We start from the raw sequence: 26,926 nt of genomic DNA, 5'->3' as shown, positions 1-26,926 counted from the left end.
AGCCCTGGACCAGGGTGTCTTCCAAACAGATGCCCAGATGCCCAGCTGGGAACAAGGCAACTCCAAACGCTCAGTGTCATATTTCAGGACATTTAAGACAATTTTAATTAAGAAGTCTTTTCAGATATGAACGTATCATAGAAAATTTGCTTTTTGAGATGCATCACAACTTAGGAGGAAGAGGTTGGATCCTAGACTCATTTTGTAAAAGATTCACCACGTGATTTTGGGGGGTGAGCTTCGTGAGGCCCACAGAAGCGGCAGCACGCAGTGCAAGGTGGGGATCGTACATTATCCTGCCCCACCAGACACTAGAGAGATGCTTGCAGAGCCCTCATGCAAGGCACAGGCACTCAGCTACGTGTTAGTTCTCCCCATGGGCCTCAAATCTATTTATGAAATGAGACGAGTAATATCTTAAATGGTCAGAGGACAGAAAATACATTAAATTAGTTACAGCACAAAGCCTAGTACATAAAAGGCACTTAATATTTACTGAATGATGGACAAAGAAAAATGCCAAGTTTCAGAAAGGAAAGTACTATATAAACCCAAAGTACGAATACAGAAAGAAAATGTATCTATCATTTTTTTCTTAAATGAGAAGGAATCACACTTAAAAATCAACAGTTTTGACACCAGAACATATTTAATATTAGAAAACATACTTTAGTTGTATGCAACCTGGATTGTTGAGTAAAATAAAAACTACAACTGCCCTCTGCCATTCCTGTTGTCTGAGTCATTCATTTCTATCCCAAATTTTCTTGTGGTTACTCCCTGTTATCTTTGTTTGCAGGTTTTTCTCTCCAGGATAATTCCACACTAATTAATCTTCTTAAAGCACTGTTTTCACCACCACATGGCGTAGAAACATCCTTCCTTTTTCCCTCCCTGCCTTTCTGCCTTTCATTAAATAACACTCCTTATTCAAAGCCTTTTAATCATGTCCTCACTTTACCTGTCAGTTCTTTGTTCTTAACCCCTCTAATTCAGGGGTCTTAATCTAGGGGGTATAGATCTTTCAGGCTGGATTTTAGTAAGTTGGAGAATGCCTGAACTTCCGTGTAAAACTGTGTGTCTGTGTGAATTTGTCCTGAGAGACGATCCATTTCAAGAAGCAACCCAGAAGACCCAAGATGCCGTGGATGAAGACCCTTCCCCCTCAGGCGGTCTCCCTCCTGCCCACTGCCAGGGGCCGTGCTCCTCCTGGACCTCGGGTGTCCTCCCGCTCGGCTCATCCTCTGGATGAAGACCCGCCTCCCGCTCTATCCACCCCCCTCCGGCTCCTCTGAAACCCGGCCAAGCGCGGGTGCCCTACCCCGTGACTGCGACGTGCCCCCCCGGATTTCCTATCCTCTGGGTAGGATCCCCCCATCTTTCTGTGCATCTCCAGCCCACAGATGAGCTTGGAAGTGAGGCAGAGGGATGGGGCGCTGGACAGCCATGTCCATCCCAGACTTACAGCCATTTCTTCCACAACTGCCTCGCACTGTCTTTCCTGAGTTCTCTGAAGCAGGACCCTTGAAGTCAGTTTGAAAAATAGACCTAAACAACAATGAAGAGAACGCTTCTCGTTCCCGCACCACGTGGCTGGCAGGCATTCTCCAGAATCGCCTTGGAGGACCGGTTCTGATGTGCGTAGCTTCCTCCAGCTCATGGCCCGTGTGGTGGTCTCTATGGGGAATCTTGTGATTGATTATGATCGGTTCTGGGTGACCCTACCCACCTGTGTACTGCCTCTCTCCGTGAACCAGCTTTTGAAATCCCAGCTCTGCCCCGGCTCTGAGTGTGGAAAAGCAGTCACAGACGTGAGTTCCTCTCCTCTGACCCCTGGCACGCCAAGTCGTAAGTCCTGAGTGTTATAATTGTATTAATGGCTGGCCAGGCAGATGGGATGAAGTGCATACCGGGTCATCAATATACTAGCTGCCAGATGGAAAACAATTAAAGGGTGGGGAGACGGGAAGAACACACTCAAAAAGCCACCCATCTGGCTTGAATGCGGTCCCTTCAATTTGCAGAAACATTACCATTATCATCAAAGGTCAAAGCCAGTTACTGGTGGAAAAAAATCAATAAAGTTGAGGGAGGGGGAGAGGCTGAAGGGATAAATTCATGACATGCCCTCTGTATTGAAGGGACTTGCTAGAAATCTATGTGTTTCCACCTCTTGGGGATAAAACCAGTTGTCAGGAAAATGGACCATTCATGTAGTTTCAGGGGTTCCTGCTGTGAACTGATTTTAAAGACTCCGTGCAAAATAGAGAGGAAAAAAAAAAGAGCAAGGAGGGATTCAAAAATTGCATCTGCCTGTTAGTCTTCATCACCCTTTTTGCTGGACTTTGAGAATCAGCTTGTTTGTGGTTTTTGTTTTTTTAATGAAAGCTACCCACGAGCATGTTCTATATACCTTGTCCAGGTCAATTACTGCAGACGAGCAGAAATCTTTATTACCGGCGACCCGAGGCCACCACTTACACTGCGCTTGTGGCACACACTAGAAAAGACATTCTGACTTATTAATCTGCACATCACGGTCTGAAGGTATTACTCATAAAATAATGGGTACTGTCTGGACTGAACATTAGATTAAAAATCTGCTCACTTCTCCCTCCTCCTGCTGCACCAATAATAGCGATGTAAGAACTGCCTGGTGGTGAAGTCCAATCTGCAGCCCACCCAGCACTGAGGAAAGGGCCACGCTCTGTGCACAGCGGGGTACCCTTCTCTGCTAAAGGCACCGTGGTGGTCTCCTACAAACATTACATTTGCTATTTCTCAGCTGCCTACAAGTATATCTGCTCATTAATACTTGAGAGGTTGAAGGCTGCCAATGACGACTGCTAAGCAATTAAGTATCGTGACCTCCCTCAGGGACAGAGGGGCAGACAGAATGAACGAAGGGAGGAGACCCATGTAGGGCTTTGGGGGTTTCAATCTCTACTTCTGCTGCCTATTCAGTCACATGAATCTACAGTGAAAACTGTGAAAATTTGAATCAGATTTAATTTTTTGCTTATACTTTCTATGAAAACGTGGGCTGCTAATCAAGAACTCAGAAGCGTTTTGTATATTTTGCAATAAAATTTTCATGTAAATTTGTAAAAACTGCAAATTTCAAATAATCATCAGATGCATTAAATCAGAGCTGTTATGACCCTGACTTGGGGGCATTCTGAAAGCCTTGCGGATCGATGTGAAGCACGAGCGATGGTTCCTCCACAGCCATTGGTTAGTTCGGTTTGGAAGCTCCCAGGGTTGGACTCAGAGGGCCGGAAACATGTCCTCGTTCTGTCTAGATGTGAGACAAGCTGGGCACTTGCTCTCTGAAGCCCTTAGCACCTCCTAACGAGGGCCTGCCTCGTGCCAGGCTCACACTGGGCACTGCCCGTGCGGTGTTTCTTCTGACTGCAAGGCGACCTTGGAAGGAGACCTTACTGACGTCATTCCAGGGAAGGAAGCACACTGGACCCGGGTGTAGAATCTATAAGTGGTGACACAAGACTGTGGACTCTACGAGCGGTGCCACCAGGTTTTTGCCGTGGCCGTGGGGCTTGAGGGTAAGGCTCCCATTTCGGCTACACCTAGAGTTTGTCCACCCCACAGCTCTGGTGCCCAACACCACCAGTGGGGAAAAGCCAAATGTAGCTCTTTAAGTCAACATTAAAACTTCAAATTCAGTTCCTCACTCGCAGCGCATACATTTTGAGTATCAGTGGCCACGAATGACTAGCGGCTACCATACTGGATGGCACAGACAGAGAAGATTTCCACCAATGCAGGAAGTTCTACCGGCCGCTGCTGCTCTAAGTGTTGGGATTCTGGTCTCTGGCTACGACCGCCTCTTCTACCTCGTGACTCATTCACTGAACTTGGCCTCAATCCTTTAGCGCCTTCCTTCTCCTTGTGGCGCACTGGACATCTCTGCCCTCCCCACCTCCAATCTGAGACTTTTCCCACCATGATTTCTTGTCATCCTTGATTCCCCTGCTCCTTGACTTTCTCTTGGGCAACCTCCGGCTAACCCCTAAATGTTGGCAGGTTGCATCCTTTTGATTTCCCTGCTCTTGTTTCTGGGATATGATGCATTACCAGAAACGATGATAAAATAATAAAAGGGAGAGAACGTACTCTCTATTCATCCCTAACTCTTCAACCCTAGCAGGTCCTCTCTGCTTCCCAGCACTTCTTTGGTTCACCTTGCATTGACTCACCAACTCATCCTTGACAGTGCCTCTTCCTGAAATCCTCAGATCTCCCACGACCCTCACCCTCTACAGATGACCCGCCCCATCGTTGGTGGGGTCTAAAAACCACGCCGTGTATATATATGTACAATTGAATCGCTTTGTGATTCGATAGCAGAAATTAACACATTGTAAACAACTATACTTGAATAAAATAAATTAAAAAAGAACAAAACCACGCCATGAACTTCCCCAACACGTTCCTCTGACTTTCTTTCTGTTTCCTTTAGCCAAAGTGAGCCACCAACTGCTTTCTACCCGGGAGCACTGACTCACTGCTTTCAGATCTTTGCTCGTGATGTCTCTCTCAATTAGATGTTTTCTCCCCGCAAGCTCACCTCTGCCACAAGGCTGTTTTTGAATCATCCCACCCGAAAGCCACCTCTTTCTTGTCCGAGTTTCCCTAACCTGTTATCTGTACCTTGCGCACAAGGTTTTAAGTGATACCGCATGTGCAAATGTTCTCCCCACTGACCCACACCAATGTGAGAGGGGTGCTTGCTGGATTCAGCTTGCATTCCCAGCAGTGACCAGCTCAGGTCTTTATTCAGTACCTATTTATTCAACGAATATCTATATATCAATTTTTGCAAATGTCAGATTAATTGCTAAGGTAGACAGAGTTAATTCAATAATTAACTGATGAACACATTTCTTCTAATGATCTCAACATGAAGTTCTAACTGAATGATTACATCACCAGGACCTCTGATGGGAAACCAGGATGCATATGTTGATGGCTAGCACTGCAATCATCGGGGCTGCAGCACTGTGCAACAGAGCTCCTAGGGAGGGTGGGCTGGGTATGAAATGACACAGCGGGCAAACAACCAAAGAAAGACATCAAAGCTGGAATCAACTTACCTTGCGTAGCAATATAATGATTGGGTCGATGATAGCCCTAAAAATAAATGAGAAAGAATATTTGACAAACTGAAAAATCAATAAGCAGCACAGAAGTCACATGCTAAGTTTGCCAAAATGAATGCACCTACAAATACCAATAGCTGCATCATTTGAAAGTTACATGATCAGACCTGGGACCACTGAGCACCTCTTAATAAGCCAAGGTGCATCAAATATAACAGTTCTGATGCCTGCACGGCGGGGAGTGGGTGAGTAACTTAATCACACACAGGCTACGAGATGATGGATGAGCAAAAAACACCAACAACTTATGGATTTTCTGAAATAACATGACCACAATTCTGATTAGAGTGTAAACCGGCTAGGAATGTGCAAGAGGATTTCATCTGTGTTTGGGATGTTATTGGCAATGTGACAAAGCTTTAACGCATATTCTGTTACATCAATATAGGCAGTTATATCAACAGTAATACTAAACATCATTTTTAAACACTGCTAATACCAAGACATGATGCTGTAGCAAGGACCAGGAATTTAAAGAGGTAGAAGTTCTGCAAGACCCCTTCCTTTTATCATGACCTTACAAGGGGGAAAGATGAAAACTGGGACCAAAGCAAGAAGGAAACAAGGGACGTCACAGGATCAATATCTGGGAAAGATAAAGCCAATTTAGAGAAAATGACACGCAGGTAACATATAATATCACCACAGACCTTAATACTTCCCCTTTCTGTCCCCTGAGATGACCCAAAATACTATGCCCAAAGCCAGCTGAGAAAGAGAATAAAGATACTTGGAGAGGAAATACCAATTTCTCAGACCACTTAGATGCATATCTGTTAGATCTTTTTGTTCTTAAAAGCAAGTCTACAAGAGGGAACAACCAAAGCAAACACATTCTTTTGTACAACTGGCCTGCTGCAGGTGTCTGACATAGAGTCATGACAGATATTAAGTAGGGTTATTCAGATGATCAGTCATTTCCTGCCAGCTGGTAAGCTGCACGAAGCAAGACCTGGTTGGACTCATCACCGTACGTGCCAGCCTGCAAGGTGCTGGGAGATGGGGGCTCATTTGTTACACTGCAGCAGCTGGCACGGTCCATGGAGACCTCTGATGCTGAGCACAGTGGCAGTTCCCAGGCCTCCCCTGCTTGACCTGCCAGCAGCATGAACACAACCGAACCCCCGCAATGCCTTCTTCACTGGCTTCCGGATGTGACGCTCTGGCTTTCTTCCTGCCTGGCCACGGCTCCTCCGCCTCCTTCCTTCATCCCCTCCTCCTGTCCCTGGTGGTGATGCTGGGACGCCCTGTGTCTGGACTCTGCTCTGTCTACCCCACTCCCCTGATGATCTTCTCCCGCCTCACGGCCGTCAGCACCCGGTGTCCCGGGAGCCCTGCATCCTCACTTCCTGCCGGGCCTTTGCCCTGAAACCCTGGGGCGAACCAGTGCCGACTCACACCTCCACTCGGACGTCTGATGCACATTTAAAGCTGAACACATATAAACCCAGCTCCTCGTTTCCTCCCCACTCCAGAGTCTGTCCCACCACAATCCTGTTCAGATAACAGTGACCCCACCTCCTGAAGGCATGCGGGCCCCTCCTTCCCCAGCCTCCACCTCAGCTCAGACCCAGGATCCTCCCACCTCCCTCCCTCTGGCCGCCTGCCCTGGGCCAGGCCACCCTCAGCCACCTAGCGGGCCTCCTCGCTTTGACCCCCCGCCGACCTACAGTTCATCCTCCTCGCGGCTTCCAGATCCCTCACTCCTCTGCGCACGTCCCTCTATGACCACCCAGCTCACAGGAAGAGCCCACCTCCTCACCACCGTGGACGTCACCTGCCCAGGCTTCCCTCACCCCATCGCCCGGAAGCCACCCTATTCACACCCTCCACCAACACCCTCCACAGCTGCCGGACATGCCCCACAGCCAGGCCTTTCCTGGGCTGCCTCTCGGCCTGGAGGCTCAGCCCCCAGATATCTCCCCGGCCCAGACCCCCACTTTCTCGGTGGAGCTGACACTCCACCGCCACTGTGTTCCTCCTACCGTCTACGACACCAGAGAGACTTAACCGACTTGTTTCATTTGTGGTCTCTTCCCCCCGGTGAGACCATCAGATCCATGATGTCAGAGCTTTCTTTTTGGTTTTGGTCTGAATTGTGCACAGTTACAACACCAGTGCCTCAAACAGTTACTGACCTGTAATAGGTGCTCAATAAAATCTCATTGACTAAGTGAAAAGGGGTACTGAACTCTGACTCTTTTCTCTGTTAAAACGAGAACTAATGAATCTGGTATTTGCATTACTTTTAGGTCCTCCCTCCTCTGTGTCTCTACCCAGCCGTTCTTTAAAGCTTAGTTCAAATGGCCTCCAGGACGAAGCCCGATCTGATCACAGCCACTCCTCAGAGGGTGGTTCGGCAGACGCTGAGGACTGACAGCACCCGAGGCCTGTGTCAGGGGCAGGGGTACAGCGGGACCTGGACACTGTCCCTCTGCTTGAGGACCCAGAGGGTTGTGGGAGCTGGGACTGCGGTGTGAACAGGGTGTTCCTGGACTCTCCCCAGGGAACGAGTGTCAGAGTGAAGACGTTTCTTACTTCAGCTCCTAAGTTGTGAGGTCTCGGGGAGAAGGTACAAGGTCTTGGGCACCTCTGAGCACTCCTGTAAGGCACTCCCTAAATATTTCCCAAATGAAGTAATAAGTGCAATGTGCCTTTGGAGGAAACCTTGCTTTAATAGAAACTTCAACCTTGGATTGCATATGTTTTTGGTCATCATCAAATGTAGGGTCTAGGGGTCTTTGTTTGAAGACTGAGATACGAATTAGTCTTCAAATAATCCTCCGTCAGGCCTCAAATCTATAACCCCCAAATGCCAAACCCTCCCAAGAAGCACTACACGTAACATTCTTGTAGTCATTTTTAGAGAACTCTTAGAGACTGTAACGCTAGTATTTTTAGTAATACTCAACCAAGACAAGAAAGGAATCCACATATCTGAATAAAACTTGTGCAAGGAAGTACTGATGGATTAAGAAACAGTATGAAGTCCAAGCACAGAGGATGTCTTGGGAACTGAGATCTGTTTAATGTAAACTTGGGCCTTGGAGGTAACAGCAACTTTCCCTTGATTTTCAGTCTATACTTTTGATTTCATTCATTCTTTCAAGTGAAAACATGCTGTCTCCCTAAGAATTTATTCTAATGTAAGACATTAAGTTAACATGACGCAGAATGAACAAAGGAGCAGGCTTCAATAATTAAGCAGCCTACATATTTAATGACACGTCTTGCATGCATCAGAGGTCCTGGCTAACAGCTGCAGATGACTTTGAAGGCAACTTGAAAGTGCTGTGATGACAAGAGATGGTAAATCACCAAATTAGGAATTAGAGAGTTTTGTCCTATTAATATGCAAGCAGACTCTTTTAAGTGTCAAATAATCCAAGTTGTTGACAAAAAAATGGAAATACCATTTTCTTAGTCCACAGAAGCGTGGGATGGCAAAGAAGGCAGGGAACATCACGGGGAGCTCACCAGCCCGAGGCTGACATGTCTTCATGTATGGGACATGTTCTGCGTGTATGGGACAGGGCATGTGTTTGCTCCCAGAGTTGGACCAGCCTGTGTCCACCCATCTTAGAGCAGACACACGGGGTGCTATGTGTCAGAACACACGGGTTTACTGACAGTTTCAAGATACATACATCGATATAATTCCCATTGATATAGTCTGAGTTGTTGTCTCCTTCTATGGTCTGCAGCCTCACCCGGGAATGATCATCTGCAAAAGGAAAAAAACCAGCAATTAACAAGAGCTATCTGTCGGGCTGCTCAGAGCTCCACCTTGTTAAGTACATTACAGAGAGGTCATCCACATCCACGCTGCTTTAAAGATAAACGAAGAATTAAATACTACACGCCTACATTCTTGCTCTTAAGACAGGGAAGGGTTTTTATAATCCTTTGCGTTTTTACAGGAAATCTCATTAACTTATTCTTTGATCATTTACAGACGTGAAGCATTGGCAGAGGTTTGAAACTTCTACCTAGAGTCCTGTGAATCACAGTGGAATGATTTCTTGATTTCTTGGACTGGAAATTCAACAACTTCACTAAATCACACATGAGCCCTGAGATTCTGAAGGTTGCCTGTGACATCCACCTCGACAAATGATGGTTATAAACCACGGCCCAGCCTCCCAGGAGATGTGGACACGGTTCTAACCTCAGTCACTGGCCCAGAGTTCTCTCCCCCTGCCCCGAGGGCATCGGCCGGTGGAGCAAGGCTGTCCCCATCAGCCACGTGACCCCAGGCCACTCAGTTACACCACCAAGCCTCGGCCACTCACCTGAAGGAGGGATGCCAGCGCCTGCCTCAAATTGGGCTGTTTTAATGATTAAACAAAAACACAAATTGCCAACACACACCAAATACTGTATAGGGGTCGTGATGGTGGTACCAATTAGCTACAGTAAACATTTTTTCTGAATGGAAAATTTTCTCCATAAATGCTACTGAGACATCTCAATAATTTCCTTGAAATCTAAATTTTAAAAAGGAAAGTGCTAAAACCTCTATAAGGGCATGGATTTTCCTGTTTTGCTCACTGCCCTACCCCTGACCCCTATATCAGAGTCTGGAACATCATAGAATTTCCCCCAAATATCTTTTAAATGAGTCAAAAGTGAACTTTTTGTTTTTTTAAAAAATGCGTCCTTTAAAAATTGTTTTCCTAAATGAATGTTCTTTGAAGCAGAGGAGCCCTTTCTTCCAATGAAAGCTTACACCCAAACCCAATATTTGGCAGATAAAGGTCAGCTGCTCTGAGGGGGAGGGAGTGTGGTCTCTGACAGGTGGTCTGGGGGGAGCACTTTGCAAACCACTCTTCCCCTGACGCAGGGCAGTGGGAGGTCCTGCCTCTAAACTGCCGACATTTCATTTGGGTTAGTGGGTGAGAAATGACACCCCCAGGCTGAGGCAAGAGCCAGGGGGCCTGCAGGTGACAGACCGCCTGACCCAAGGTCACTGGACGAACTGTCGATTTGAACCCATTCCTTGGCTTGACATGCTAATGAGTGAGAGCCAGCGTTTCAGCCGGTCCCTCTGGTTCAGCCCTCCTTGGAGGAACGTTCTGTTTCCAACAGTGGGGCTAGAGGGAGATCTGTGTCGAGCTTCTAACTCTCCTTCATTGATGGGGCTTCTCACTCCAGTTCCTGACAGACGGTCATATCATTTCCTGTCTGTGCCTTACGATTAGCCTGGGCTCAGTACATTTACCCGGAGAGTGGGGATAAAGTGGGTGGGACACGGGCGAAGCCTGGAGGGAGCCGTGTCTCCCTGCTCTGCTCAGGGAGAACACATGCGGGCAGCGGTCCCGCGTGTGGGCTCTGGGGTCAGGGGTGCCGCTTGGAACCCCTCACTTGTGATTTCAGGCGAGTTGCTTCGTCTCTCTGGGCTTTCCTTTCCTGAGCTGCAAAATGGGGATTCACAGTGCCTCCCCATGGGGTTACGGTGAGCATGAAAATAACACACAGGAAGAGATGAGCGCAGAGCCCGGTATACAGCGAGTGATGGATGACACCAGCTGCTGTGATCACCACGTGCTGGGTGACACACACTCGTGCTTTGCTTCTCACCATCTTTACATTGGCTGCCCAAACCAACAAGAGCAACCCAGGACCCACGGGCAGGCAGGAATTTTCCCCGTGGTGACCTGCTCCAAGAACTAGTTTCCTAGAATTCATTTTGCTTAACACCAGAGGCCCCTGTCCAGAGTTTGCCCGTGTCGTGGGGGGGCGGGTTCTTGGGGCACTGGGACGTGTGGATTGCCACCGCTTTTGCATGTGCTGGCGGAGCCAGTGCACACACGGCTACTGCAGAGGGAGCTCGAAGCGGTTCTGTGGGTAAAGCCATTGGAGCTTCCCGAATGAGAGATGCTACAACAGAATCGAACCACGGCTCTTCTGCACACACTGGGCTTTCAGTTGGCTCCTCGGAAGGAGGTTAGGTTCACTCCCTGTTCTCCCTGACTTTCCCTGGGCTGTGCTTTAAAAGGCAGGCACCGCATTGGAGCCTCCTAATCTTTAGATGCAAGGCTATCTCAGGATCTGTTGTTCTTGTCAGAATCCCTCCTCTTTTGTGCTTTATTTCCCTGAGAACCTCAGGACGAATGCTACCCAGTCCCCGTGATCTACCACCACTGGGCCTCTCAAGTGGTTCTGGAATGTTCTCAGTAGGGACTTCGATCTCAGACAAGGCTGCACTCTCATCTCCCATCAACAGAGCCTTTGAAATAAAGAATTTCCCCAACATCTTCTACTATTCAATCAGTTAACCCCCCGCACAGGTTTTTTTTTTAACTTCACTGCTATTTCTCCATTTTTTTTAAAGAGCAACACATGTCAAAGATTTTTATTTAGTTAATGAAGGAAGCAGGAAGATGTTACAACTGGTTCAAGGAGAATTTACCAGCAGATCTATATCCAGATCTAGTTATCTAGATAGATAAATAGATATAGATAGATCAATCTATGCAGGTATATAGATATAGATAGATAAGTAGATAATCTAAATCAGGATATGCCATGGAATGAATTTACAAAGAAATGGAAAACTGGTTTTTACTGGAACTACTGACCCCCTAAGGACACAACTCATTTACATATTATTTCTCCAAATTTAATTACTCCACTCCCCGCATGACATAGAAGCCTGTAAGACCCATATAAAGCCTATTTCCTATGTAGACTGGATTGTTTTTATTTCTCTTTATATGCATGCTCTTTCTGTATTTTAAAGTTGACTCTACAAGACTATGTATGACCCCTTGTGGTCAGAGACCACGTAGTGTCCACTCCGAACATCCCCACAAGGATCCTTCATGAGGGTCACAGCGCCCACCCGCAGGGCTCCTCTCACAGCCCAGCAGTGATTCTGCCCAACACACGGCTATGGGCGCCAAGGATGACCTCTTCCCTAGGCTAATGAATATGGCGGAAGAAGGGCAAGTTGTGTTCAGGCGAGGCTCACTGGGGCTTCCCTGGGTGCTGGCCATGGTCCTGTTGTGGACTTGGTTAGTGGTTTGACGAGTGTTTGCTTTACAACAATGTATTAACCCATATATGGACGTATTATACCCTTTTCTGTACCTATATTTCACACTTTAAAAATAAAAGAGTCCACCTTGAGGATATTACGCTCAGTGAAATGAGCCAGACACAAAAGGGCAAATACCGTATGATCCCACTTATATGAAGCATCTGGAGTGGTCAAATCCGTGGAAGCAGCAAGTAGGATAGTGGTTGGCAAGCGCTGGGATGGTGGGGAAGAGTGAGCTCTTGTTTCATGGGTGCAGAAGAAACCTAATGTCACTGAACAGTACGCTTAAGAATGGTTAAGATGGTAAGTTTTATGCTGTGTGTCTGCTACCAAAATTTAAAAAAAACTAAGAGTCCACTTTCTCCATGCCTCCTTGCAGGACACCTCCTCATGTTCCACTCGAGCCCTGGGCTCCTAGGAAGCAGCACTTTCAAGGTGGGAAGGGCACCTCGAGAACTCGCTGTCTCATAGCCCGTGGGGTCCCCTCTGCTGGTCTCCTCCTGAGAGGGGCTCGTTCCCTTCCACGATGAAGGAGAGGCAGTGACTATATGACCTGCTCCTTGAGGACAACTGCCATACTTTATAAAGTGTGCTGAGTAGGTACGTTTGGGAATTATTGAAATGAGGCCTACGAGGTGTTCTTTCTTTCTGTGACAACATAAGTGTGAGTACTGATGAGTCGGTGCAAGTTGAGACAGGCAGGCAGGTACTTCAGCAGGGAGAGTGGGCTGCCCCTCGGGTAGGAAGGAGAACACGGGGGCAGGAGCTGAGCCCACAGAGAGAAGAGTATGGAGTTTCCTTAAAAATCTAAAAATTAGAGCTACGGAGGATATGGCAATTCCACTTGTGGGCGTATATCTTGGGAAAACCATCAATCGACAAGATACATGCACCCCAACATTTAGTGCTGCCCTGTTTTCAAGGGCCTAGACTTGGAAGCAACCTAAATGTCCCTGGAACGAAGAATGGATAAAGAAGATGTGGTACAATATGTACAGAGAATATTACTCAGCCATGAAATGAGGGGGGCTGGTCCTTGTACAACTGCCCTTCTTGGGTGGGATGTTAGCACTTATCAAGTTAATCCTCTGCCTCCCAGCAGGCTGTTGGGAAAACCATCCGTCCTAAACGGCAGTGAAATAAATAGGAAAGTATCACCCTCCTCCACGCTGTGTCAGTGAGAGTAAAAGCAAAAGAAGTAAGAGAATCCGCCCCTCCAGCCGCAAGAGTCTACTCCAAGCTGCTGCTCGGATACCTGAGAACGACTTGGGAACAGAAACTGGATTCTCAGGCATCCTCTTTCACATCAAGCCCTCATCTCAGGTGACTATAAAAGCAATAAATATAGATTGTTGGAGGCAAATAAAGCAGTACATGGAGGTTCACTGCCGTATTTTCTTGAAATCTGATTCACCTTGAATCTGATGCCAATTAAGAAGACTAATATGTACCAACCATTCTTTTAGGAAAGCTCAGTTCCTTCTGTTGGGGCTAAATAGTATCAAATGACTATAGGGAGATGCCCAGAGGATGTTTCTGGCCTGAAGCACATATGGGGTCACTCAGGCAAAGGATCCACAGAAATGCCAGCTGCCCACTGGCTGAGCCCCGTCCTCCCAGTTGGCTTTGGAGGCCGACCAGCTGGAAGTCGGCCAGAGTCCAGCAACTGGGTCAAAAGGAGGAAGAAGCTTGGAGAACTCGATTGCTCAGGTATGAAGGTTGGGAAATCCAGTGGGATTTGTGGTTAACAATAAGTCAGTTACTGACCACGAAAGCCAAGTGGTCAAGACTGCAAGGACTTGGAGTTTCTGGGAGACACAGTCCAGTAAGGCTGAAAGGGCCTGACTCTGGAGTTATATCATGTGATATTGATTGTATGTGGAATCTAAAAAAATGATACAAATGAACTTATTTACAAAAAGAAATAGACTCACAGAGGTAGAAAACAAACTTACGGTTACCAAAGGGGAAAGGGGAGGAGGAGGGATAAATTAGGAGTTGGGGATTAACAGATGCACACTACTATATATAAAATAGACAACAAGGACCTACTGTACAGCACAGGGAACTATGTTCAATATCTTGTAATAACCTATTTATATATATTCAGTTTTATATAATTACTTTGCTGTACACCTGAAACACTGAAAATCAACTTAAAAAAAGGAATAAAATACAATAAAAAAAGAAATTACTCTCTTCTACAAATAAAAGCAACACCCTTGCTGGAGTTTGGCAATTCACAGCACAACGAGCCCAGTAGGCTTGTTAGGGGACCAGCAGAGCAGAGAGGAACTGAAAACTCCACGCACCCACTTTTTGGGGAAGATGAGTTTAGCTAGTTTTAAAGAGGAAACAGGAAAAGGTCTGGAAATAGGCCGAATACTTCTCAACAACTCCTTCATCTGATTCCCCTGGAATCTACTCCGCAGCTTTTGTTTTTCATCCCTGATTCTGTACAGTGTTGTACAGAGGTTAAGATCACAGGCTTTGGAGTAAAAATCCTTGGGTTTGATCCTAATTCTGTCACTTTCCAGTTGTGTGACCTTGGACAAGTTATTTAACCTCCGTGCCTCAGTTTCTACCACTGTAAAATGGAAATAAAATAGTGCCTACCTTGCAGCGTTTTTGTGAGGATTGAGTCATGCATTAGTGCCTGGTACATAGTTAGAACTAAGTAAAGGTGAGCTGGCACCTGTATCATTACTGCTGTGACTTCATGACCTGATAATTTTTCTCACCTGAACGGTTTCATCTTTGCCTACAGACTGCCCCCTCTCCAGTGAATCCATGCTGAGAGCTACTTTTCTAAAACACAATTTATTTTCTCCCCACCCAGTTTAAACCATTCAATGATTTCAGCAGGGGATTGAGCAACAGTGATCTTATAAAACAATGGAATCTGAAACGATCATTACAAAGGGTTACTACACCTTTAATTTCTTTACTTGGAAAGATCTCTGTGACATACTGTAAGTGAAGGAGAGCGGGTTACAAAGCAGCAAGTCTCCTAAGAGTCTGTTTATATGAAATAATCGAATGCATTTGGATATGTGTCTAGGAAGGCATAGTGGGCAACTGAAGGAATGGGGCTTCTGCTGGGTGGCAAAATCTGGAGGGATATTTACTTTTCCATTTATGATTTTATGTACCACTTTAATTGTCTACATAGTTTATACTGTCTTAGGAATCAGAAAGAAAACAATAAATCTATTTTTATTTTACAAAATAAAGCCAACAACTTCAAGGCATAGAGAAAAGAGATTTGAAGGAAATAGAAATAAAATGCTAGCAGGGTTTGAATTTGTTTGGTGAGGTCCTGGACAATTTCCCCCCTCTTTTCTTTACTGCACACATTTTCTTTAATGTGTATGAATTGTTTTTATAATTGGAAAAAGAAACCTATTTAGCCATGGATGAAAGGAATATGATCAAACCTCAATTAATGTTTATATAATAATCACAACTCAATGTTACCCCATCTAGAAGGGTAATAAACTCTGCCATTTTGAGAAACTCAATCTGCATTAAAGATCCGTTGCTATTCCTCCAATTTCTTTCAAAAAAGCCCTTACTACATGAAATAGGGCAAAAATTATATTTTTGGTTAAGAAACAGGCCCATAAAGACCTGGTCAAAACAAACCATTGCTTAATGCTGAAAAAGTATAATCGGCTGGGACTTTTCCAAATGTATGTCTGCATGTGGGTATTTATGTATGTGTGTATGTATTTATGGTGTGTGTATATACATATGCATATATGTATACATCTATACATATATGCATGTGTAGTATTTATGTGTGTATTTATAGTGTTTATATACGTATGTATTTACATGCGTGTATATATGTATGTACATATGTATGTGTGCATAAATATGTCTCTCTGTGTATATGTATGTATGTATGTGTGTGTATATATGTATGTATGTGTGTATTTATGGTGTGTATATATATGTATGAATTTATATGCATATATGTATATATGTGTACATGTATGTTTGTATATATGTATGTATTTACGTGTGGGTATGTATATATGTGTGTATCTATGTGTGTGTGCATAGATATGCATGCATGCGTGTGTGTGTGTGTGTGTGTGTGTGTATGACTGCCTTCACACATTAGAGGTGGGGTAATTAGAGATTTAAAGCAGGTCCATCAGTCCCTGAAACATGTTATTTATGCCCTTTTTATCAAATAACATTATGTTTAAAATACATCTACAGCTTCAAATATTTTAACATCATTTTCACATTAAACACGATGGATCCGGGTCACAGCCTTGCAGTCAGAACCTGTAAGTGATTAGATATTATTATAGTGGCACAAATGGAGTCTGTCACTGATAATCTTTCATCTCTAACCAATTCTCCCTTTCTGCTGAATATTGATGACATATTTAAGGCAAACTGGTATCACAGTGATGTATGTAACATTTGCCCACCGACAGGAGACTCAAAATTAATTTTAATTATAATTGATCACTGCAAATAGCAGCCTTGCTCTTCCTGTGGTTACATCTTGCCAAGGGCTGGTCTGCACTGGTTTCAAGGTACAAGAGGCAGAGGGGCCAAGGTAACCGACAGGAAGCGCTGGGCGTCCTGCACCTCTCCCCACTGCTCCAGCCTGGGGTCCCTGCCGCTGCCCACGGGGGTGGGGATGGAGGGTGGGCTCAGGCCCAGCCAGGCAGCTTCTGAGCAAGAAGCAAGAAGGAGCTTTCGGCTGAGCGCTGGCTGGCTCTGTGCTAAGCTTCACTCCTGCTGCTGGTTTTGTGTCGCCAACTTCTTAGTCCTGCCTTGTTTCTGACTTTTTTACCTGGACCCTTTGTCAGAGACGCCTCCTCTTTATTTTCAGATTCCTGGCAGATCCCCTGACTCTTAATTTTATTTTGCCTGATTTTTCTAGAATTTACCCTCTTCTTTCCTGCACATACTGTGGGATGTTTCTGTCTTGCTCTCGTCCGCCGGAGTTTTGATGCAGGAAGCTCTCTCTCCCAGTGCATCTTGCCCCCTACACTCACCCCGTCCCCCTCTCCCGCCTTCGCCTGCCTTTATACCTAACCTGGACCAGACAGTAGTACGTCCCTCAGAAGTGACACGGTTGCTCAGTTAGCAGAAAGAAGCACCTTGCTTTAAGACAAAGTCCTGGGGACGTGCAGCCCTCAGCCCGGGCCACGGAGACGGGGTTGTTGGTGAGAAGACTCGGGTGGGAGAGACCGGGTCACAGCTCACACTGTCTTCTTAGTCGCCTCACTAAGCACGGGCACCCTGAGTCCAGACGGAAACCAGACCTCAGAAGGGCCTCCCCTTCATGTAAGAGTCGTGGGTCCTCACGGTCAGGGCCGCCCCTCCCTCGCCCCTCCCCTACTCATTCCAGCAGTTTCACGGCTGCTCCTCACCTTGTTACATCACCGTCTTCACTGTACTAGACCCCCCAGCAGGACGCCCTGCGTGCCCCCTCCCCTCCACGACACGTGCTCCTTTGCACATGCTAAGCGGTTTTGTCTCAGTATTTCTCATTTTTAAAGCCCCTCCAGGCTGGGTGCTAGGCCCTTGACGCCCTCCATGCTCCCTCCACAGAGGACCTCACGACCACCACTGAAGTGCCCCAAGATTCACAAATTTACATCTCTTTTGGGTTCCAGAGCCGCCCACAGAACTGCCTACTTGACATCCCATCTGAATGTTTCAAAGGCGTCTCAGTATATCCCCGGGTTCAACTCACAAGCCTTCCCTGCTACCGCCGACCTCACTGCCGCCCCTGAGCTCCAAGTCTGGTTCCCTTCCAGGGTTACCCATCTCGTAAACAGCCCGTCCTCCCATCTGTCCATCTGTCCGCCGTCCATCCTCCATCCACCCAAGTCAGAAGCACGGGAGTCACCTCTGACCCTGTGTCTTCCTTGAATCCAACTACTACTTTCTAGGCCACATTACCGTCACTTGTCACCTGGGCCAAGAGAGAATCTTTTAGCTAGGGTCCCCTTCTGATTCACTCTTTACTGCAGTTAGACTAATCTTTCCAAATGTAAATTAGATTAACCCTCCCTCCCAACCCTTTAATGAGGTGTCCCTTGTTCTTATAATAACGACCAAAACACTGAATCTGCCCCAGAAGGCGCTGCAGGCCTGGCTCCCACCTCCTTCTCTCTCGGGCTGACCTCCCCCTTCCACCCCTCCCAGGTCTGGCCACCCCGCCTTCCTTCCCCTCCTCAAAATACGGGTTCCCGCATGTCTGCGCCCCCCCTGCTCTAGCCCCTGGGTCAGCTGTCTTCATTCCACATCCTCTGGAATCAGTCAGCTCCCACGTACAGGTTCTTGTAGGACTGCGCTCCTCTCCTTATGGCCCTTGACTTTTATTTCCTTTCTATGTTTATTTCATTTATTTGTATAATCAAGTCTCTCTTCCTCTCAAAGGAGATGTCAGCTTCCCGAGGGTAGGGGCTGAGTCTGTGTTGGCTCACTGCTGTCCCCCAGGGTCTTCACAATTCCGGCCCCTCCCCTGGATGGCGCCCCCTCTGCTCCAGCTACACGAGCTCCTTACCGTCCCCGACGCCACGCTGACCCGGGCTGGCCGTCCCTCCCTCAGGGCCTCCGCCTGGACCAGGCTCCCTTCCTCACCTGCGTCAGGCCCTGGCTTGCATCCATCTATCCATCTATCTATCTACCTATCTATCTATCTATCTACCTATCTATCTAACATCTATCTATTCAGTGGAAGTATAGTTGATTTACAGTATTATATTAGTTTCAGGTGTATAAAATAGTGATAGTGATTCAATATTTTTATAGATTATACTCCATTTAAGGTTATTATAAAATATTGGTTATATTCCCTGTGCTGTACATGACATCCTTGTAGTTTATTCATCTTATACATAGTAGTTTGTACCTCTCAATTCCCTCCCCCTTTCCCTCTCCCCACTAGTAACCACTAGGTGTTCTCTGTATCTGTGAGTCCGTTTCTGTTTTGTTATATTCATTTGTTTGTTTTATTTTTTAGAGTCCACATATAAGTGGTAACATACAGCATTTTCCTTTCTCTGTCTGACTTATTTCACTGAGCGTAATACCCTCTAGGTCTATCCATGTGGCTGCAAATGGCAGAGTTTCATTCTTTTTGTCTGACTTGCACCTTATTCTCTCAATTGTAATTGTTAATTACAATTAAGAACTGCTGAGACTATCAGGAGGGCTACGCTTGCGTGTGTGTGTGTGTGTGTGTGTGTGTGTGTGTGTGTGTGTGTGTGTGTGTGTGTGTCTGTTAATGGTGGATGGGGTATTTGTTTATATTTGGAAAGGGCTAGCTCAGCAAATTTATCGTGTAAATGAGGGAAAAGTTCACCTTACTTAAGAACAACAGCCAATAAACAGTTTTAAAGCACCATTAAAACCATTTTATATGCAAACACTGTTGCAAAACTACGAATGTGATCATTAAAGCACTTCTTATGTTCTCTGAAAAGCACTAACAAGAATCTCTAGGACAAGTTCATTGAATCCCCCAGTTCCTCATCCTAGTTAGTGGTGCTTTTCCCAAAGCCTAGACTCCCTGAAGCAGGCTTCCCAGTCAGGGAAACTGATTTTTCCACAATTACAGAATTTCTTAGTGGGGAAGGGAGATGTAATACTTTTCTCCATGCCTTTAAAGAAACAACCAGTATGAGTGTATACATTAGGGTGATTTAGATAAGTATTTTTATTCCTGAAATCCTTCTACAACTTTAACACTATCAAAGATTCATTTTCGCTGCCGTAACTAAAGACATACAGTCTCAAATGAAGCAGCTCCAAATGGTGATTCTCAGAGGGGTGCTTAGCACTGCAGTGGCTTCATCAGACCCTACTGGGGAGCTCATGCTGGATTGGGGCCCCCCTGGAGAAACGGCACTCAGGCTGTGAGTTCTAACACCAGACTTGGCATGGGCTGGCATCAGGGCAGTTCTGGTATTTAAGCCAGCCAGCAGTAGCGGTATTTCTGCAACCCATATGTGGTACCAAACTCCTGCTATTTAGCTCTAGTAGCATCTAAGGATTTGCACACCCTATTCTAAGAGCATTAATAATTGTTCGGTAGGTGGCCTAAGTGGCTGATGTCTCAGAATACGTCAGCATAGACCGTTATAGACAATTATATAAACAACCACAGACAGTCCTAGAGGGATTTAAGAAAGCAATAGAAAACTAGAGGAAAAGGTAACCATTTGCAACGACATGGATGAACTTTTAGGACCTTATGCTGAGTGAAATAAATCAGACACAGAAAGAAAAACACTGTATGATCTCATTTGTACATGGAATCTAAAAAAAGTCAAACTCATAGAAGCAGAGAGTGGAAGGGTGGTTACCAGGAGCTTGCGGGGGGAAGGGGTAAAATGGGGGGGTGTTGGTCAAAGGGTACAAAGTGGCAGTTACATAGGATGACTAAGTCTCGAGATTGAATGTACACCATGATGACGATGGTTAATTATACTGTATTGAATCCAGAAACTTGCTAAGAGAGTAGATTTCAGGTGCTCTCACCACACATAAAAAATGACAACTACGTGAGGGGAAGATACTTTCATTAGCTTGGCTATCGTAATCATTCGCTATTTATCTATATCAAGCATCATGTTGTACACCTTAAATATAGACAATTTTTACTTTAAAAATACATTAAAAAAAAGACAGTGTGTGCACGGGGAAAGCCTTCAGAATGCCACGGCAGCTGAGGGGTGAGATCAGGAGACTGGACAGAGCTGCCTGGGCAGAGGACATCTTTCTGACGTTGTCCCTACAAAAGCACAAAAACAACGCAAGCTGATGGAAGAAACACTGAAAGAGCCCAACAGGTGAGGTGGAGGCAGGTGAGAGCTGGAAAATCCTACCCCCACCCCGGGATTTATCAGGAATAAAGGCAACAGCCAGGCAAACTCTCCAGAAATAGAGCCCCTGGTCACAGCCCGTGAAGAGCGGGTCGCTGTGCCGAATCCTGCTGACAATCAGGGAGCAACGTGGCGCCTGCAATTATCCACAAGTTCATCATTTCCAACCCGAGACTTCCAAATGCTGCTTCTGTTTTTCCATTTTAAATGACCTACTGAGTCCACTAAGCTGAGGAAGGGTAAGGAGTAACAGAGAAGAAAGATGTGATTTTTCAAAGGTAACAACAATCAGTGATGTTTTTATGTGGCGTTTCAGTTCATTTCCACAACAGCTGGCTTTTTAGGAAACTGGGACATTGAGAAGGTTCATGACTTTCCCGAAGTCACTTGGCTAACACGTGGTGAAACAGACTCTGAACTGTGCCTTCTAGTTCCCAATCCTAAATTCCTCTCTTTTGCCCCCAAAGGCTTTTCCCTTAGTCATTTACATTGTCCTATTAGTTCACGTGCATCCTAGTCTGGTCCAGCCCACAGATGGTACATTCATGGGGGTGGGAGGTAGATTTAAACCTTCTCCATCTCTGACAACATTCTGCTGGACACACAGACCACAGCCAGTGCCTGCCTAGGGCGATGAGATAATCTGTCCTAAGCGCAGGGTCTTGAGAGTTGAAGATGATCTTGGTGGTGACGCCCATTCTGAGCTAGTGATGGTTAGTGATGACAGGCTAACAATTAATACATAAATTAGACCCTGACCCCAATATCTTTCTTAGACAACAGATCTGAAGCCATCAAATAAGAATTTCTGTAGAAGGCCCATAACAGCGGCAGCTCCAGAATTTCTGAACAGGGGGCCACAGGGGGTCAGCCTGGGGGCTGGAGGACTTGGCTTGAAGCTGCCTTCAACAGGGAGCGTACTCTTTGTACTTAGTTTGTGTATTTATTTGGAGGTGGCCTGGGGAGATGAAGAATGGGGATGAGGGGGGTGAAAGTCTCCTTAAGCTGCTTCTTGTCACAGACACTGGCCTGTGCAGGCAATGATGCTAATGGCCAGTGGGGATTGACTATCCAGCATCCACTGGGTGGTGGTTATAAGAGCTGCCCCTGGGTTGGAATCTTGTCCCCATCTTATTAACTGTGTAACCCTTTCACCTTCTCTATGCTCCAGTTTTCCTCTCCTGTAAAACAGATAAACAATATTACTCATGTCACAGGATCATTACAGGGAGTGAGGGAGTTAACAGGTATAAAGGGCTTAACAGGTATAACAGGGGTGTCTAGCATATAGCAAGTGCTCAGCAAATGCTAGCTTTTATCACTTTTTTCTTTAAGCATTCAAAACTATTTCTCAAGCATCTACCAAGTGCAGCCATCAAGCTACGCATTGGGAAGGAGCAGAGTCAAAGTCACACTGAACAGAGGCAGGCCGGGTCTCTGAGCACAGCCCAAATCAGAGCCCTGCACGCTGCTCTCCAGATGCTCGGGGTGAGGCCCACACCTCGGATATGGCGGCCGCAGGACAAGGGCTCATTGACATCTCTTCCACCTGGCGTGGGTGGCATGGCTGTGAAGTCCCCATTTTACCTCCGTGGACCTCCTCGGAGTTAGTGGCAGAGCTGAAGGAACCCTGGGAAGACTCCTATAAGCCACTGTGAGAAATCTGGATTCTTTTGAGGGTGTGAAGCTTCAGCAGGCTCGCAGAGAACACGAAGGAACTTGGGAGGATCTATATTGGCCAGTGGACTCTTCCCATGACCCTCTCTGGCTGGAAATAATGCTTTCCCTCTCTGAGCCCCTGCAGCACACAGCACTGTACACACAGCTCCAACGCAGGACTGCGTCCTGGTGCAGAGTGACCAGACTCACAGCCTCTCATCTGCCTGGGCTGCTCTGTCCTGGGGGCGGGGACATCGTCCCCATCACCTTGGGGTCCTCGGGGGGCCAAGTGTTGACTGAATTCACTGAGGGGCAATGAAGCCTTAGATCTCAGGGGAACATCTCTCTAAAAATGAAGCTCTAAGTAAATGAATGCACAAGACACCCAAAGCTAGCACTTGCCATCTGCAAAACCAGTGGTTTGGCTTTGTGAGTGGCCAAAGGGAAAACAGGACATGTTCAGGCCCAGTTGGGATGGTTCATATTATATGTAAACCCCGACACCTTTCTTTTTTAAAATGAAACACACTGTAGGTCTGCACCATCTAATACGGGAGCCTCTCGTCTCATGGACGATCTAAATTAAAAATAATTAAAATTAAATACAATAGAAAATTCAGTTCCTTGGTCACACCAGCCACATTTCAAATGCTGGTATGGTGAGGGGTACTGCACCGGACAGCACAGACACAGAACATTTCCACAATCACAGAAAATTCTACTGGGTGGCGCTGCTATAGAAGCTCAACTGTCCTACCAAGAAAATGTTAACTCAGGCAGATAAAATCTAACCGCACTTTCACAATCAAGAAAGATAATATATAGCTCTGCTGGAGTATCCAAACCTTTCAAGTTTGTTCTCTTACAAGTAATAAGGGAGGATGAGCTAGGTGCTCTATATTTCACATTATTGTTGTTTTTTAAATTTACATATCTTTAGAGATAGTATTAATTCCGTGAGTACCTTGTCAGTACCTCGGTGCAGTCACATGTGGCTTTGAGCAGTTTAATGCAGGGGATGGATGGCTTCAGCCCTGGAAGAAGGAAGCTCATCAATCCACCAGGCATCCCGGCATCGTTACGGAACATTAATGAGGTTGGGCTCGATTTAAAAACCGTCCGAGGCATTATGGATTGGTACCATTCCTTTGCATAGGAACTGGGAATTTCTGAGATATCATCCTAGCTCTTTTGCTAATGACTGTTGTGATACAGGCACTACCATTTAACTTCTGAGTTCCAGTTTCCTGTCCTCAAAATGGGGCTATTACTGACCTCCCTACCCCAAGTGTCCTGAGGATTAATGAGCTCATGTCTGCTGAGAAGCTCCTGGCAGCAAGGCGTGCTTCGAATCGTTATGTCTATTCCTTCTCATGGAGCAGCTTGGAAGCATTAGATCTGTTATGTTTACTCCTACCAAAATGCATTTTCTGTGTCAGCATTTGAACATTACCTAGGTTACCCGAACCTTAAATCTAAAAGTAAAACTAGCCTCACAGCAAGACACACGGACATAGCGGGGGTATTTAGGTAGTTTTTCCTTTCCTTAATACGAGCATCACAGCAGCTTTTCCAGCAGGATGAAGGCAGTAATTGCACTGCAAATTCTTGCCGCATGAGGCTGGTGGTCAATCTTAGCAGATGTGAAAAGAAAGTTACATCACAGCACAATGATGCTGTCATCACTTACATGCAATAATATTCCCGTATCTGTTCTTCATTCTGTTTTCATCTTTCTTAGCGGAGTCCCATGGTGCAGACTGCCCTTCAAAGAAGCTCTGGAAGAAAGAGAAAAGTGACATGACGAATTACAATTCGGTGCGGTAAACAAACACAGGGATCTTAATGACTGGGGGGTGTTCTTAAAAAATGTACAACGTTCAAGGAAGGAAAAGAATATTCACAGGAATGAAATAATGGATTATTAAACTACTTTATATCTTAAATATCTCATTTAGGTTTTTTTTGTTTTCCTTTAGTTAAAATGCCACAAACATGGATGGGGGCTGAAGAGTAAGCCCACAATTTATCTGTACCATCTACTGAAAATGGTTGGGGGTTCATCCCCATCCTACCTGAATATTTATTGCAGAAAATTTAACATTTCTCTCAATTTCTTAATTACATTACATCCTTTCAATATTCTCCTACGAGATATAAAGATATCATTTTTCTTCCCAACTGCAAACTGAAGGAAGGTTATTTTTGGTTAAAACTGTGGAAGTAGGTAAGCTAAGACTTCACGACTTCCAGCCTAAAATCCTCTAAGAACTTCTGCCAGAGTTTTCATTTTTAATGGAGCTTAGATGTCCATTTATTTAAGGATTTGGCATTATTATGCCTAGGGTCTTTAATCTTCTTGTTATTAGTCAGATATACATTTTTCTGTTCAAGTTATAATGAAAATGTCCTCTGCTATCAGTTGACAAGTGAAAAAAAAATCTGGGATTTTCATTTCCACTTTAGTTCACGTTCTGTTTCACCTTCACGTAGTCAACGCTATAAGGAGGTATTGGGAAGAAGGATGGTAGCAAGAAGCATTTAGTAACACTGATTTGTTGTCTTTTCTGTACCTACTCTTATATTTCCAGGCACCAACTGGGAAAGAAGGGAAGAGCAGGAGGAAGACACAAAGGCAGATCAGGTGTGTGGAAGCATCGTTCTGAAATGCTCTGGGGCCAGAGAATGTGGTACCAGGAACTCACATCCTCAAACACGCTCCAGCATGGCTTTCCAAGTTCCCTCTTTAGAACGGAAGCTCCTTTATACTCCCCTACTCTCCATCCCCCGCTAAAGCATTTGGCCATCTTGGCCATTGCCACCAATGGCCACTATTGAGCGATCAGTCTGCGGTTCAATGGGACCAATTCATTATTCCTTTTCATGGGTCCACTTGTGTCTTATCAGCTGAGCTGCTCCTTAGTACGGCCGGAGTGGGGACACACCTGCTCACAGACCCCATGGGGAGCCCTGCCGCCTGCAGGTGGCTCAGACCCGACCACACGGTGGACAGCGCTGGGCATACCCTACTGTCTCTGCCCCAGGCTGTGGATGCCCCCAGGCAGGGGCTGCGTGGTCCTCATTTTTGTTGGTGTGGAGCCCACGCTTCGTGATAGGAGTCCGATAATTAGTCATTGAATGAATGAGTGACTGCAATGTCTGGGGGCAGTCTGCTGGGCTTTGATCCCCAAATAAAGCTTGACTTCTGCAGTGTGGGTGTGTGCGGAGTTGGAGTACTCGGAGACCTTCACAGGCACTGTCTGCAGGGTTCATGTTGTCCATCGGTAAAAGTGCACGTGCTTCATATATACAATGGAATATTACTCAGCCATAAAAAGAAACAAAATTGAGTTATTTGTAGTGAGGTGGATGGACCTAGAGTCTGTCATACAGAGTGAAGTAAGTCAGAAAGAGAAAAACAAATACCGTATGCTAACACATATATATGGAATCTAAAAAACAAACAAACAAACAAACAAAAACATTCTGAAGAACCTAGGGGCAGGACAGGAATAAAGACGCAGACCTAGAGAATGGACTTGAGGACACGGGGAGGGGGAAGGGTAAGCTGGGACGAAGTGAGAGAGTGGCATGGACATATATATACTACCAAACATAAAATAGATAGCTAGTGGGAAGCAGCCGCATAGCACAGGGAGATCAGTTCGGTGCTTTGTGACCACCTAGAGGGGTGGGATAGGGAGGGTGGGAGGGAGACACAAGAGGGAGGAGATATGGGGATATATGTATATGTATAACTGATTCACTTTGTTATACAGGAGAAACTAGCACACGATTGTAAAGCAATTATACTCCAATAAAGATGTTAATAAAAAAAAAAGTGCACGTGTTTTCTGTGAACTGCTGTGTGTGAAAGCTGCTGTTACCCTACAGCTCGGCCCTCAACAGAGACTGGTTGGAAAAGAGCCCTGTCCTGACTCTGTCCCCCTCGCACTATTAATTCCACACACCAGAACATCAGGACACACCATTTCATCACATCCAAGAGGGAAATGATAACACTGTAGGCGTAAGAGTTAGAGTTTGAAATTGCCATTTTATTTTATTTATTTATTTTTTAAAATTGAAGTATAGTTGACTTACAATGTTGTGTTAATTTCTGCTGTACAGCAAAGTGACTCAGTTATACATATATATGCATTCTTTTTTCTATTCTT

At 45.7% G+C, this 26,926-nt stretch overlaps 1 protein-coding gene across 1 annotated transcript in view; it reads right to left on the bottom strand.

The window, feature by feature from the left end:
• PTPRM (protein tyrosine phosphatase receptor type M) overlaps positions 1 to 26,926 on the bottom strand; it is a 763,379-nt gene that overhangs the window by 76,184 nt on the left and 660,269 nt on the right. Inside the window, exons 20-22 of the mRNA XM_057526667.1 lie at positions 24,439 to 24,526; positions 8,828 to 8,904; positions 5,115 to 5,151 (exon numbers count right to left, since the gene is read on the bottom strand). Of these exons, the coding sequence (XP_057382650.1) occupies positions 5,115 to 5,151; positions 8,828 to 8,904; positions 24,439 to 24,526 (202 nt within the window). The remainder of the gene's footprint in view (positions 1 to 5,114; positions 5,152 to 8,827; positions 8,905 to 24,438; positions 24,527 to 26,926) is intronic.

The sequence above is a fragment of the Balaenoptera acutorostrata genome, chromosome 13, assembly GCF_949987535.1.
Source record: "Balaenoptera acutorostrata chromosome 13, mBalAcu1.1, whole genome shotgun sequence".
NCBI classification, from domain to species: domain Eukaryota; kingdom Metazoa; phylum Chordata; class Mammalia; order Artiodactyla; family Balaenopteridae; genus Balaenoptera; species Balaenoptera acutorostrata.
Note: the sequence above shows the minus strand (reverse complement) of the source record. Positions and strands in the feature narration are given on the sequence as shown.